This window comes from Kwoniella dendrophila, chromosome 6 (genome assembly GCF_036810415.1).
Source record: "Kwoniella dendrophila CBS 6074 chromosome 6, complete sequence".
NCBI lineage: Eukaryota > Fungi > Basidiomycota > Tremellomycetes > Tremellales > Cryptococcaceae > Kwoniella > Kwoniella dendrophila.
In genome coordinates this window covers 1,821,534-1,836,233 of record NC_089481.1, presented here as the reverse complement: position 1 = coordinate 1,836,233, position 14,700 = coordinate 1,821,534, and the positions used below count along the sequence as shown (strand labels likewise).

General features: G+C 39.4%; 5 protein-coding genes across 5 annotated transcripts; 3 read left to right on the top strand and 2 right to left on the bottom strand.

The window, feature by feature from the left end:
- Nucleotides 1-294: 294 nt before the first annotated feature.
- L201_005229 (uncharacterized protein) lies at nt 295-3,961 on the top strand (the record flags this gene model as incomplete). The annotated part of the gene is made up of 15 exons (XM_066220962.1): nt 295-433; nt 630-690; nt 801-929; nt 1,082-1,211; nt 1,317-1,482; nt 1,651-1,740; nt 1,798-1,936; nt 2,018-2,096; nt 2,171-2,291; nt 2,364-2,505; nt 2,603-2,865; nt 3,096-3,219; nt 3,368-3,443; nt 3,499-3,566; nt 3,634-3,961. The coding sequence occupies 15 exons, from the start codon at nt 295-297 to the stop codon at nt 3,959-3,961; spliced, it is 2,055 nt and encodes a 684-aa protein (XP_066077059.1).
- A 759-nt stretch (nt 3,962-4,720) lies between these two features.
- L201_005228 (uncharacterized protein) lies at nt 4,721-9,694 on the top strand (the record flags this gene model as incomplete). The annotated part of the gene is made up of 22 exons (XM_066220961.1): nt 4,721-5,722; nt 5,850-5,973; nt 6,040-6,120; nt 6,200-6,486; nt 6,543-6,658; nt 6,714-6,749; nt 6,805-6,881; nt 6,928-7,175; nt 7,232-7,309; nt 7,368-7,424; nt 7,484-7,574; nt 7,636-7,652; nt 7,722-7,871; nt 7,944-8,031; nt 8,099-8,195; nt 8,268-8,445; nt 8,499-8,628; nt 8,688-8,725; nt 8,772-8,965; nt 9,026-9,130; nt 9,194-9,289; nt 9,349-9,694. 22 exons carry the CDS (start codon nt 4,721-4,723, stop codon nt 9,692-9,694), a joined length of 3,636 nt encoding a protein of 1,211 aa, XP_066077058.1.
- A 208-nt stretch (nt 9,695-9,902) lies between these two features.
- Nucleotides 9,903-10,754, bottom strand: L201_005227 (uncharacterized protein; the record flags this gene model as incomplete). The annotated part of the gene is made up of 5 exons (XM_066220960.1): nt 9,903-10,012; nt 10,078-10,127; nt 10,354-10,479; nt 10,567-10,600; nt 10,670-10,754. 5 exons carry the CDS (start codon nt 10,752-10,754, stop codon nt 9,903-9,905), a joined length of 405 nt encoding a protein of 134 aa, XP_066077057.1.
- A 651-nt stretch (nt 10,755-11,405) lies between these two features.
- L201_005226 (uncharacterized protein) lies at nt 11,406-12,359 on the top strand (the record flags this gene model as incomplete). The annotated part of the gene is made up of 5 exons (XM_066220959.1): nt 11,406-11,446; nt 11,506-11,635; nt 11,715-11,800; nt 11,886-11,990; nt 12,089-12,359. 5 exons carry the CDS (start codon nt 11,406-11,408, stop codon nt 12,357-12,359), a joined length of 633 nt encoding a protein of 210 aa, XP_066077056.1.
- A 224-nt stretch (nt 12,360-12,583) lies between these two features.
- L201_005225 (uncharacterized protein) lies at nt 12,584-13,960 on the bottom strand (the record flags this gene model as incomplete). The annotated part of the gene is made up of 1 exon (XM_066220958.1): nt 12,584-13,960. One exon carries the CDS (start codon nt 13,958-13,960, stop codon nt 12,584-12,586), a length of 1,377 nt encoding a protein of 458 aa, XP_066077055.1.
- Between the last annotated feature and the right edge of the window lie 740 nt (nt 13,961-14,700).

Here is a 14,700-nt window from a genome sequence, read left to right as displayed (position 1 = left end):
TGCAAGATACGCCAAATATCATAGATAGATGATCACATGGAATCCACTTTTTATGCATCCAAGTAAATTTCAGTAGAACACGATAACAGACGGTTGGTTTTTCATTCAAGCTCAACGAAGAAGGAAGAAGAACAAGAACAAGAAAGTAGTAGAATAATTCACCTCACAGGGGATTTGATGATCACAGAAGCTTTCAGATATAATATCAAGAAATTCAAGAGAAATCTCCCTTGTCACAATGTCAGGGTATGTGTTGTTCTTGTTCTGGGATCGCTTTCATCAGCATCCAAAAGGATGACAATTAAGACAATCCAGTTGAAGCTTCGAGCTAATTCACTGATTTCAATCAGACAACACGAAATCAGGTTCTTAGGTGTAACACCACCTATATCAACTGATTCGCCAAAGGAAAGTGATGTGAAATCTAGTGAATGTAAGTTTGTCGTGGGCTTATGAAGGAATATCAAAGCGCATTATCATCAGAAGAATTAGGTTGGATATTTTGGAACAACCAAGTTGTATAAATAAACAATGATATAAGGATGGAATCTGCACTTGATCAATACTCTTATAACAAGCAAATATCATATAAGACTACAGCTAATCAATCTCCTATTTCCTGTCTATAGCTTTAATGAGTGATCTAGTATCTTTAAATCAGTTTGAATCGGAACAAGAACGGAAAGTCAGGTAAGTTGACATCCGACAGTGTTCCCTGATAATCGATATTTCCCATCCGGATGGCTTCCGTACTATTTAATGATGAAGGCTAACTATATATATCAATATGTATATTGTAGAGAAAGACTATTATCGAATATAGCACAACTAGTATCTAAATTCGTACATGATGTATCGATTAAATCAGGAATGTCAGAAAAAGTAGCTTCAGAAGCTGGTGGTAGGATATATACTTCTGGTTCATATCGGTAAGTTCCTGCTTTATATAAGGAATATCTCGGTAGTCTAGATGGACAAGGGTTGCTACGTTTTTCAATATCTTGGGATTTCTATGAAACATCATAATTGGATGATTTGAGAAGGCATCTAACTAATTGTCGATTTTTCTACTCCGCTATAGATTAGGTGTACATGGTCCCGGATCAGATATAGATACAATATGTGTTTGTCCTAGACATATATACAAAGAACATTTTTTTGGTGAGTTTCAAGACATGTTAAGGGCTTGGCCTGCGGTAACTGAAATATCGGTGAGTTCGGTTTGCATATCCTGCTTTTTGAGAATGAGTTTATCCGTCTCTGGAGAGGATAACAGCGCAGTGATGATGCTGAATATCTACACCTCTACTATATAGGCCGTCCCGTCAGCTTTTGTGCCGGTAATGAAAACGGTTATATCAGGTGTAGAAGTAGATCTGTTATTTGCTAGAGTGAATTTAGCTGAAGCTGGTGATAAATTGGATATTGAGAAAGATGAAATATTAAGGGGTGTAGATGATGCTTCGCAGCGAAGTTTAAATGGTGAGTGTGATCAATTCTATGCAATCTTTTCGATCAATTGGGCGACATGAAGCAGATCCCTATCAAGATCATTTATACCTCAATACAGGCGGGATAACTGCATGCCTTTCTGCCTACAAATAAATGGTCTATCGTCAAGAGATTCAGCTGACATCAACCCCTAACTAGGTCCTCGAGTAACAGATATGATATTGAACCTTGTACCGGATGTAGCTTCTTTCCGAACGGCGTTACGGACAATAAGACTTTGGGCTAAACGTGAGCTTTTCGCTTGTCACTAATGTTCTGACGATTAGCTCATTTCCCTTTTTCCAGGTCGTGGGATCTACTCCAATGTTCTTGGTTTCCCCGGTGGTGTAGCTTGGGCTTTATTAACAGCTAGAATATGTCAACTGTATCCTACAGCTGCTCCAGCGACTATTGTAGGGAAATTCTTTCCTATATACTATCAGTGGTGAGATAGATTCCCTCTTGTCTTCTGACTAGTTCTGCACCGGAATTGTTAGAATACATGTGACTGATCGTGATGCTGTAGGGGCTGGCCTCAACCGGTGATTTTGAAAAAGATAGAGACTGGCCCTGCGAATATGCAACATTCAGTTTGGAATCCAAAGGTATGTTCAGTTGTCCAGCTAACGTCTTGCTTTTCTCTTGGGACAATAAGCTGAACGACTCTGTTCCTCTTTAGCTTGATAGACGAGATATGGCACATCGAATGCCAGTCATTACCCCTGCTTATCCATCAATGTGTTCTACCCATAATATAACAGCTAGTACAATGAGTATCATAAAGAAAGAGATGTTGAGGGGTGAGTGTCAACTTTTATTCCAAAGATATCGTTTCTGTCATATCTTTCAAGCTGACTCGCGGCATTTCCTAGCAATGCAAATAACCGATGAGATTCTCAAAAATCCCGGTTCATCATGGATGGGTTTGTTCGAAAGAGCAGATTTCTTCAGCATGTATAAAACATATGTACACGTTGTCGCGTCCGCTTCGACATCAGATGGTATCAAAGACTGGTAAGTTCGGGTCTAATCGATGCAAATTGCCCACTAGCAATCAGTTTAACTGCAAATTCTCACAGTAGAAGGCTGACAAGTTTTTCATAATATTCAGGAGTGGTATGGTAGAATCACGTATACGTACATTAGTCCAAGATTTAGAAAATACAGATAACATTATCATTGCTCATCCACAAGTTGGAGGTATATCAAATGTATTTTATACTTTAACAGAAGAAGAACAGGCTGCAGCTTCTCAAGGTGAAATTTCACCTGAATTAATGAACAGGAAAGAATCTGATATACAAGGTAAAGAAGGTGCAAGAAAGATATGGACAAAGAATTTCTTTATTGGTTTAGAAATTGAAAAGAAACCTAGTGAGTGGATTGCTTCTAGTCAGATTCCTTACTACAGAGAAGGAAACAAGAAATCGGATGAAAGTTGAGAGTTCAGGGGATATAATCGCAAGCAGAGAATGTCATTTTACAATAGTCGGCGTCTACTTATAGTGAAAGGTACTCTTAGAGACATAGGACTATGAACGGGGAAAAGCCATTGTTTACTATAGCAAAACAGAAACTAACGGATTGTTTCTCTAATTTTGCAGAAGACGGTCAAGGTTCGAGAGTCCTCAACTTGTTCTACCCATCGAAACGTTTCTGTGCAGCTTGTCAAGGATGGGATAAATACAATGAGATGGAAATGAGTGTAATATTGAGACCGGCAAAAAGGTATTTTATCTCCCTTTTACGTCAATATCGTAATCATGCTGATCATCTAACGTTCTTGTTATCCTCCCTCCTTTCCTCATTTTCCCATTGATATACCCTTGTCCTCTATTTGCCTCGAAAACGTTGTTTCCGACTTTCTGTCTACCAGATCCGATCTCCCCCCATATTGCTTTCCCGATGGACTGCCTAAATCCAAGAAGAAGACTAAGCGAACTCAGCAGAATGTGAGTTTTTACACCGTCCGGAGTTCGCTTGACTAATCAATTCACCTATTTCTAGGGCGTCGCCGATGTCGGAGTGGGCGATACGGGTGAAGAACCTGGTCAAGGACCTCCAAAACGCAGCAAGTGAGTATCGTCAATCTTCTCTATTTTTCGAGCTAAGGCATAAGACTGACTTGATTACCGCCTGTAGAGCCACACCATCAGAAGAATTATCGCAATTCCCACTTACAAACTCAAGTGAAAATGCCAACATGATCTCTTCACCTTTACCGAATGGTGGTGTACCTTTGCCGAATGGAGCTGATCCTGTACCGCCTATCACAACAACAAATGGAAGTAATGGAAAATCGATAATAGATACCGAAATTCTACCTCCACCTGGAATAGAAGGATTACCACCTTTATCAGCAACTTCTCTAAGTGGTTTCGCAACTGCTGCCAATGGTGTTGTTTCCCATGAGAATGGTAAAAACACCGACGGTTTAGTGGTTCTGAACGGTGCTCAAGCTGCTTCGTAGTGGCAAGGAACATCTGCTTAGACAGTCATCATAACCCTAGATCCAACCCTATGGATGCACATTCTCCAATAGCTGGACAATCAAGTAGGACATTGTGCCATCGATTAGAAAGATAGTCAAATTTAATGCTAAAACCAACTGTAATCAACTTTACCGATAACAATATTCTGGATCTCTCATTTGTCATTCCCTCTTTTCAAAAAACCTCATTTCATCTGTTCTCAATTTTTTTCGATTTTCTTTTGGCGATTCTTGCATACATACAAAAATTTCAACAATAAAAGCATTTAAACTGTATCACTACAAATTATCTTCTTCCTTTTTATCCTGAACCGTCTGTCCTTTTTTCTCCATCGGGTGGGAACGTTTTTTCTTTTTTTCTCAGCAAGTTATCATTTTCAGTCATCAACAGAAGATAGAAAACAACTACAGCTTGAGACCACAAATCACATTAATTCGATACCATAATAATAGAGAAATAAAAACAACATCTACATGCATAGAATTCACATTTATGAGATTATAAGATTATATCGGTAATCAACCGTGAGAAAGTTGACGGTGGTGGAGGTGGTCCACTGATCAATTAACCACCATCAAATCATGTTATATCCTTTCCTTTCCTTTCCTTTCCTTCTCTTTCGCTTTTAATCTCATCTCTATTCATCCCTTCCTCTTATTCTCAGTATTCCTCACACTAACATTACTGACTAGAGTTTTCCAAGTAGTACATCAAGAAGGTTTATTGTTTAGGTGAAAATGCAGCGGCAATTGAAAAGACCATATCCTTCATCTATCCAAACCCAACCTTATACCAATGAATCAGCTCAAAGATATCAATCATCATTATCATCACCTCAACCTGATTTCGAAGAAGAAAGCGATACTTCGAGAAGAGTAAAAGTTAGGTTTTCAAAAGAAAACCATTATCAAGAATATAATACTGAACATTACGGTTTCCCCCATCAAAATGATATCCCTCAACAACCTATTCCAACTCATCAATATATCAGTGAAGATTGTAATCAAAATCAATCAATTCAAGATTATGCACAAGATTATCGAAATCAGGAAGAAAACCCATGGGCTTACGGGGTAGACAGGTATCATGAGCAACCTCAACGATCTTACGAGGAAGATGAGGTAATTCAAGATCAGCCGATACATGGTCAAGGAGTGGATTATGATCATGATCGACCTGCTCCATACACTCAAATCATTTCAGATCTCGGACAATACCAAGATGATTATACTGCAGAAACTCAGAATCAACGATACAGCAAATCTCAACCTTTCCAAGCAGATAGTCATATCCACAACCATCATAGTCAACACGCAAATCCGACTGACCATCAACAAACGTACTATCAACCAAATCAATCAAACCAATCATCAAATCTTCCTCGTCGATTTCCTCCAAATAATCAAGATGAATACCACTTACCTCCCAACCGCAATCAATACAATCAGAACTCTTCGTATTTTTCGTTTGATGATGAAGATCAAGTACCAGAAGTGTATCAACTTCCTCAGCGACCAGCAAAGTTTTTACCTATTCAACAATCTGAAGTAAATGAGGACGAATCAGAAAAATATCTTCATCAAGAAGGAGGATTAGCTTCAGATGGTAACTATAAAGGGATTTTAGAAAATTGGACTCAGGATAGTAATCCCGTTAGCGGAAATATCACGGAAGGAGCAGAAGATGATGTCGAAGGTGGAACCGGTATTTCACAAATGGAGAAGGACAAACAACCTCGGGTCAGTCAAAGCTTTACTAACCATATATGCATTATGAACGATCATTGTTTAGCTAACGTCAGCTCATCCACTTCCTCACTCATACCTCTATATCCCATTTATTCACCTGTATGACTCATCTTCACAGATACTGGCATTCCATGCACCTTGGGGTAATGATATCGCTGCGGCCTGGTATGATCCACTGAAGAGAAGAATCGAAGTATTGGAGGATACAAAAGATTCTAGTGGATGGGATTTGGCTTTATTAGGTAGATTCCAGCTTAGCTGTAGCAATATTTTTAGATGGATTCAGCTGAATTTCTCCTGATTGTTAGTCATCGAGCAAGTCCAGCCTGATTGGATTATAATGAGTACAAAGACACATCAAGGTTTAGTAGACAAGGTAAAAGCGTGGGGTGAGTTTCTGCATAAACCCAATAATCCATCCTCATCGAACATTGTGTACAGGTCAACTTATATCTCTTGATATTGTAGATGAGGAAACAAGACCAGATGGCTCTGACGATGAAAAGCTCAGATGGCATTTTATACCTCGTAAACAATGTACACCTGCTGCTGCAGCTGCTCACTTGACATCTATCCGTTTACCCGACCGATTTTCTGTAACTCAAAGCCGTCAACTGTTACCTTCTACTTCCTCTACAGCTGATACATCTGAAGAACCAATCGAAAACTGGGCAGAAGATAGTACTGGACTGGGTACCCATAGGTTGAACTTGGTAAAATTGGGATGTTGGGTTGATGTTAATGCACCTTTAGCTGTAAGTAATTCCTTACCAGCGTTTAGAACAGCAATGTTGATATATTTTGCTTTCAGATCATTGCCACTGGAATTCTCGTTTCCGAGATCAAACAGCCATCAATTCCAGACACGGTCAATCGAGGTTCAGGTCAATGGATATTGGATCTGAATAGTATAGAGAGTATGGAAGTGTAAGTGGTAGACTGGAAGCCTATTTTGGCAATGCTAATGTATATATTATTTTAGTGAACAACAAATGCAGATCAACAAAGATGCATTAACGTAAGGACAATACATATCTGCCGTGTGACTTAACGTCCTGATGACCCTCTAACAGCTCTTTAGCTATCTTCGATGTGGAAGCTCATGCATTTATGTATTCAAAATCACAAAAACAAGCGCTCTCTTTATATGGTAAGTCCTGACTTCCTTGCTGGCAGAGCTAATGCAATTTCTCCAGGTCTTTTCGATACATGTGTAACTCCTCTCGGCAAAAAGCTTTTTCATACTTGGCATTTACGTCCTCTAGCGAATTTGAAACAAATCGAAGCTCGACATGAGGCAGTTGCCCTCTTTTCTGCCAACCATATGAATTTTACTGTCGATATGGTCATCAAAAATATGAAGCGAATTAAGAACCTTCCTGCCATATTTTTCAAGCTCAGAAGCGGTACTGCGAAATTCAATGAGTGGCGAAGTCTACATGATGTATGTCAACCGTTGTGAAGAAGTTCGCTATCAAGCTAATGTGATAACCCATAAAGTCATTCGAAGCCATAATGGATGTGAAAAGTACTGTTATAAGTATGGCTTGGAATGTGCCTGTAGCTATTTTGATGAAAGTAGGTGGTTTGAGATTATTCTTATCAGGACGTTTAACTGATCTTGCCTATGAACTAGATGCGATCCGATATCTCGTCAGAAATAGAAACAATGAGAGGTACCGTTAACGCTGTTGTAAGTCCACCTCAAAATGAGTTGGAGGTTCTCTGATAATAGATTATCTGATACCAAAGATCGATTGGGATACCTCTAAAATACAAAGTCGTGTAGCTGTAAAACCGGGAGTGAATCCGGAGCTTGATGAGTTGAAGGATACATACGCTGGTAAGACTCACCGCCTTTCGGGAATGATACGTTGTGATTTACTGACATTTAGGACCTACAGGCTTGGACAGTTTGCTTGTAAGTGTTCACAAGCTAAATCATCCCGTCAAAATTGTCGAAATCATTGATTATGCCAATACCACACAGACTGAGGTTTCGCGAATACTCCAATTTAATATCCCATCTGGTGCCGCTCGAGATTTCAGTGTCATTTATCTGCCTCAGATCGGATTCCATTCGGTAGTCGTTACAGAAGAGGATATGAACCCGCCTATAATACCTGGATGGACAGCAAAAGTGAGTAAACAGAAAGAAGTCGTTTAAATCTCTGAGGTAACACTCCATATCAATGCTGATATTTTCTTGCAGTTCAGTACAACCGATAAACATTACTACAAAAATCAGCATATGATCGATTTAGACAATCACTACGGGGATATCTATGTCAATATGACCAGTAGGTTTCTTGTTAGACAGATTGTTTGTGCTTAAATAATCTAACTCAACTGTACTTTATCTTACAGATTTGGAAATCGAAATTATACAGGATGTTACAGACGAGTTGCAAAAGCGAGAACAAATGATCTTAGCGGCTGTGGATGTCATTGCTGAATTGGATTGGTAAGTAGAGTTATTGGTTCCGGATTTCATCTACAGCTGAGACTTGCTAATTATATAAGGATTCCATTCTAGCTTGTTGGCATTAGCGAAAGCTGTCCCTCGATTCGGACTAAAACGACCCCGGATGACCAATGATACTTCTCTCAAGATTCATAAAGGTCGTCATATATTGTATGATCAAGTATGTGATACCTTTGTCTCCAACGATATCATCTTACAAGGTGGAAAGGATAGTGAAAATCATAACATGGTGAGGCATCGATTTCGCTTTACCAAATGAGCAAAGCTGACATTGTTTCGCAGATGATCGTGACTGGTGCAAATGGATCTGGCAAATCAGCCTACGGCAAACAAGTAGCTATGATCGTGTTCATGGCTCAGATGGGAAGTTTTGTTCCTGCAGAAGAAGCTATCATTGGAATATGCGATAAGAGTGAGTTTACTGAGATGGTATCCCTTGATAAGGAACATGCTAACCGACCTGATGTTCAGTCTTTACTCGGCTCCAGACAAAAGAATCATCTTCGAAGGTAAGTTCTCATCGTGGGGCGACACGATCAAACTGACCTTTCGTAGCACGCTTCCGCATTCATGATCGATCTTGGCCAAGTCTCACAAGCACTTCGAGGGGCCACAGAAAAGTCCTTAATCATTCTAGATGAATTTGGTAAAGGCACAATCACATGGGATGGAGCTGGTCTTTTAGCTGGTACAATCGATTACCTTCAAAAAGGGTCATGCCCAAGGACTGTTGTTCTTACACACTTACAGTAAGTATGGCCAATTGTTTGTGCTGGATCTGAAAGAACTGATTGTATATACGCGTATAGCGAGTTGATCACGCAGCGATTTCTCGAGGAAAGTGCTGGAGTAATGTTTGCTCATATGAAGACCATTCTCGTACCCAAAAGTAATGAACTCCATTTCATGTATAAGTAAGTATATCTGATATAGAATCGAAGAGATAAATTCTATTCTATCTACACTTTTTGATTCAGGCTTGCCCCTGGTTCAAGTCATACTTCTTATGCTGCTCAATGCGCTCTACAACATGATATTCCCAAAGATGTAGTTGATAGAGCAACATTCGTAACGTACGTATCATGGGATCTTCTCAACCCGGTACAAGATATACTGATTGATGTGGTTTTAGTGAATGTGTTTCCAATTCTGAACTTCATAAAATCCACGATACCCCTCTTACTTCCAAGCAAGAAGCGGAATTAAGAGCTAATGAAGAATTAGCTAAATTGTTTTTAGGTTGGAATATTGATGAAGATACTGAAAATGTCAGGGATAAAGTTGAACATATGCTAGAAGATACAGATGTTAGTATGTACACTAATACTAGTCATTTGACCAGGAAAAGTGAGGGAATCGATTCAACGGATCAGGAAATTAGTGAACAATCGCAAAGTAATAGGGTTGGGAGTGTAAGAGAGATTGGAGTGGACGAAGTGGATGACGATAGTATCGCACCTAGTGATGAAACTGATTAAATCGATTACACCTATGCGAATCTTCTTTGTCGTATGTGATATAACCATGCATTATGTTTTCAAATTACCTTTGACACTTCAATGAGCACTTACAACATTCGTCTTTCTACAACAACCAATACGTTATGCTTCTCCTACTTGTATCCCTTCTCATTTGCGTCCCAACTTTTCAATCTAAAATCTAATCTCACATGTTGAGGTGATTCGATTACTGTTCTTCAAGTCTAGAAGCCCCTTCATGAACAACTTCCCAATCTTCCATATTCTTAGCGAAAAGATGAGCACTAGGAGCAGGAATGGAATGTGGTTCGAACAATCCTGTAAGGTATGAAATATTTCATTAGCAAAATTAGCTTGTTATGCCTGATGTGTTATCGACTTACCACCTTTCACAAATACAGTATTTGGATCTGAAATTGCTGTCCAAAGAGGACTGCAGTGATATTGTCTTGTAGGTCAGTATCACTCATAACGGTCATCCCTTCTGCTTGAATAGTCGAACACTATCTCTCTTGCTTCGGACCTCATTATTGACCCGAATGTAAGGACTTTGCGAAACGACACCATCATCATCAACAACACCATCAACGTCATCTCTTACTCTAATCGCTGATACTCCCTTCTCGGTGTAAAGGATGTTCACATAAAAGACGACTTACGATCCACAATTTCCACAAAAATTTCGAGTAACACTATTTCCTGAAGTACCTTTGTTCTGATATTGTTTAAGTTCACTTCCTTGAACTTTCATATCCTTTGGATTTGTTGGGAAATTTGCTGATGTCCTATTCAGTATACCAATCATACATCAATGATTAAACTCTTGTTCATGAACGCAGAAAATGCAATATTTCAGATGGTCTTTAACCTACAGTGATCCACCGGATTTCCTACAATTTATACAGTCTATATATAGACATAAAGCGTCATCAGCAAAAAGTTTATTCTGGGTACCAAATGGTAATATGGACTCACGACATAATACCAAACTTTCAGGTTTGGGAATAGTGATTTTGATAAATTCACAATTGCATGATCCAGTTATAGTGTTTTCAGACATCTTCAATCAAGTTGATATTAAGGTGTAATTTGTTACAAACTTCAGGTATTTTTCCTCTTCAGTAGGTTACTTGTATTGAGTAATGCGATTGGTGAACACGAGAGTGGTTCCAAGTTGATGGATTTATTGTTGAAAGCGTGAATGCATCTTGCTACTAATTATATGTTATTATATTAGGGTGATCTACCTAATGTCTCCTTGATTGGTTGATAGCTGATCACCGGCCGGTAAACGTCATATTCAATTGATAATTTCACGTTACGCCATAATTAACAGTTCTCTTTTGTGTCCCACATGTTTCTCTCGTTCCTATCATGACAAACCTCTATTTTACTCATGGTTCCAATTCGGTCCGAGTCAAAGACCGAAGGTAGAAGGTAAATGAAATATCAGAAGAAAGTTAAACGTTGTCCTTTAGTCTTATAATCGAGGTCAATTCGTCATGTATTCGACTCCGGATTTCTCGGCTAGTGATCTGTCGATCGGGATGTTTACCGAAATGTCGAACAGTGAGTATTCCATCACCTTCAAAGCCCCATCATCCAGCATCAATTGTTCCCTTATCTAATCTATAAGGTACGTATTCATCAGTATATCAAGACTTCTGACCATCTCGGACAAGAATACTTTGAAGAATACTATATGTATAAGATGGCTTCCGGAGAAATAGATACTGCTTGGGAAGAGAGATGGTAAGTTTGCTTCCAACCGATCGTCTATGTAAGGCAGAATTCTGATAATATCATTCAAGGCAAGAGGGTAGAACAGGATGGGATCAATCTCAATCTCACGCTTCACTTGTATCTCTTCTCAAATCAGATAAAGCAGGTGAATTAGGTATACCGAAGAAAGGTAAAGCTTTGATACCAGGTTGCGGAACGGTAAGCTTACTTTCGTATATAACCAAGATACTCCTCTTATGTTGGATATGCTAATTGACTCATGACTCGTATCTATCAGGGATATGATGTATATACCTTCGCATCTTCTGGATTGCATGCTACAGGGATGGATTTAGCTCCGACCGGTGTCGAAAAGGCCAGAAAGTGAGCTGTTAATCCTTTTCACGTACTGATGGTGCGCATCGAGCATGATTTACAGTTGAATACTGACTTAACCTTTTCTCTATAGGTGGTTAGAATGTCAACCTAAAACTGATGGTATAGCTGAAGTAATCTGTGGAGATTTCTTCAATTATGATGTAGAAAATAAGTTTGACGTGATATATGATTATACGTGGGTGTTCATCTGTTTATCAGATTTGCAACCGAATCAAGGATTTCATCGTATATCGCTAATTCAATCTATCGAATCGACGATATACCTTCTTTCAGCTTTCTCTGCGCTATTCCTCCCGCACTTCACTCATCATGGTCATCCCAGATGAATAAATTATCGACATCCAACGCTAAATTGATCACACTCATGTATCCATTACCACCGACAGACAATAAACCTCCACCATTTCAAGTGACAGTCGAACTATATCACGAATTATTGGATGAGCATTGGGAATTAATTTGGATTCAGGATGTACCGGAAGATGAGCGGAGGAAGACTGGAGCAGGTGGTAGTGAGAAAATAGCCGTCTGGAGAACAAAGTAATACCTATATGACCTGAGTTGAATCGTACGTCGTCCAGAAATTTGGGTCAATCCATCTGCAGCTTATAGTTCCTACAATACGATAATACTGCTAGATGGAAGATGCATATTCAGTATTTAGATTGGTACAAGGTCTTCATGGTGTACAGTGCATGTCCTTTTTAGGACATATGGTCACTTGCGCCAAGATCACTATTGATATCTCTCAACGAAAAGCTTTATTCATTAGGGAAATCTAAACGAGGTGGGACCGGAGCTGAAGAGGGTTGAACCATTTGTGCCAGAGTGGAACGATACGTTAGGTGGAATTGGCGGAGTTCCAGGGTAGAAGGTAGTATTATTAGCGTTAGATGAGAATTGTGAACCACCATATGAAGAAGGATATCCACTTCCATTAGTGGGATTGTTTTGTCCTGTTCGAAGCCACGCTCCTGGCTCTTGGTTGAAAGATGGTTGACCCATTCCTGCAAATCCACCAAATCCACCAAATCCACCAAATACTCTAAACTCATTGTTATTACTAGTAAAGCCTGAAAATCCTGATCCGAATCCACCAAACCCATGTGGATTACCATTACCACCACCATTAAATCCTGCAAATCCCGATCCAAATCCAAAAGGAGTTTGATTAGCGCTGGAGTATCCATATCCGAAAGAGTTTTGATTCGTACTTGGACCGTATGGATTTGAGCCATTGTAAGGATTACTAAATTGGTAATCATAAAAACCAAGTCGAAAGCCATCTGGACAACTCGGATTCGTAACTAAAGGACCAGTAAATCGTTCGAATGCCGATTTCACACCTTGTCCTGTGAAGAAATATGAGGATGTTAGCGCATTGAACGATGTAGCTTTCAGTGAAAAGGATATGATTCTTAAACCGTTCGATTTACCTTTAGTATTTGGTCTAGATACTGAACCCATGTAGGAACCAATCGCTCTTATATCACCTACAGATAAACCATCAAATCCCGGGTCACTATCACATTGATGAATAGCTTGGATATATGCTTGTTGTTTCTCTAAAGCATCAATTATCCCACTTGCAGTGGTATATAGACTTGCCCGAGCCTCACTAATCACATGATCTCTATTGATCAATTCTATATCATTTTCAGTTTCTTTCATTTTACTTTTTATTTCACTCATTTTCGTGAAAAGAGTTTCAGCTCTTTCAGACTGTTGGGAGAAATGAGCAGTCAAATATTCTTTATATGCACCTTTAAAAGTTTTAGCTTTCCAAGGTGAATTCTTCTTTTCCTTAAACGGCATTCGATTCGATTTACGTCCATTGCCAGTAAGAAATCCATCATTATCTTCCGGACTGGCCTCTGCAAAAATTGGATCAGTGCCCTCATCGGTCGGTTGATGTGATTCTGATCCTTCATCATCAGAGGAAGGTGGATCGGTTGCCCCATTTCGAGAAAAGAACGATCCGAATCCATCAAATGGATTAAAGTTTGAAAAGGCGCGAGATCCATTAGATTGAGACCAAAATGTTTGAGGCCCACCTTGACCATTCGTACTATACATGTTACCTATTTGTGTACCGCCGTAACTATTTGGTGGAAATTGCGATCCACCCATATAGAAAGTGGACATGTTAAACTTGGGTCAAAAGAATAGAAAGGACAAAATTCGATATTCTTGTTCAATTACTGATATCTTACGATAACCTTGATTACTTTAGGTACTTGTATGTGTATGTGGTGAGGGTGAAGAGATAAAACGTTGTGCTAGTTATCTTAGGGGAGCTTAAATTGAAGTGGACACATTAGGTGAAAGATCGAGGATTGCATTTGACCTATTTATACTGTACTTGGGGGTCAAAAACGACTTCGTCAATTACCAAACAGCAAATTACAAAGTAGCGACAATAACTTTCCTTTGACTTCCTCTCCATGTTAGTCACAGGTTTCACGATGTGATAAAGGAGATAACCGGGAGTGGCAAGTATACAGGAAGTCTCCAAGTAACAGTCATGGATTCGTTACTGGTGCTATTGCAAAGTCCAGCTGAGAGAAACCCAGACTTCTGATGTTCTTTTTGGGAAAAAAATCGATATTATCCCAAATGGCATCACCGGACTAGCAGAGTGGCCAGAGTTGTTGATACGATATGCATAAGCAGATGCTAAGCCGACAGACCAAAAGTTCCGGTATCCAATTCGCCGAATTCGAATCGTATCGGTTTATGTCCCCAAGATTGCGAATACATTAATTCATAAAAGTTGTGGCAAGAACAGTATGCATGAGTAACGACATTAAGCTGTTCAGTAGGAAGTAGGATCACAGAAGTAATCTATCAGCTCGCGATGGAGGAGGTACCACTGACCGATGGTT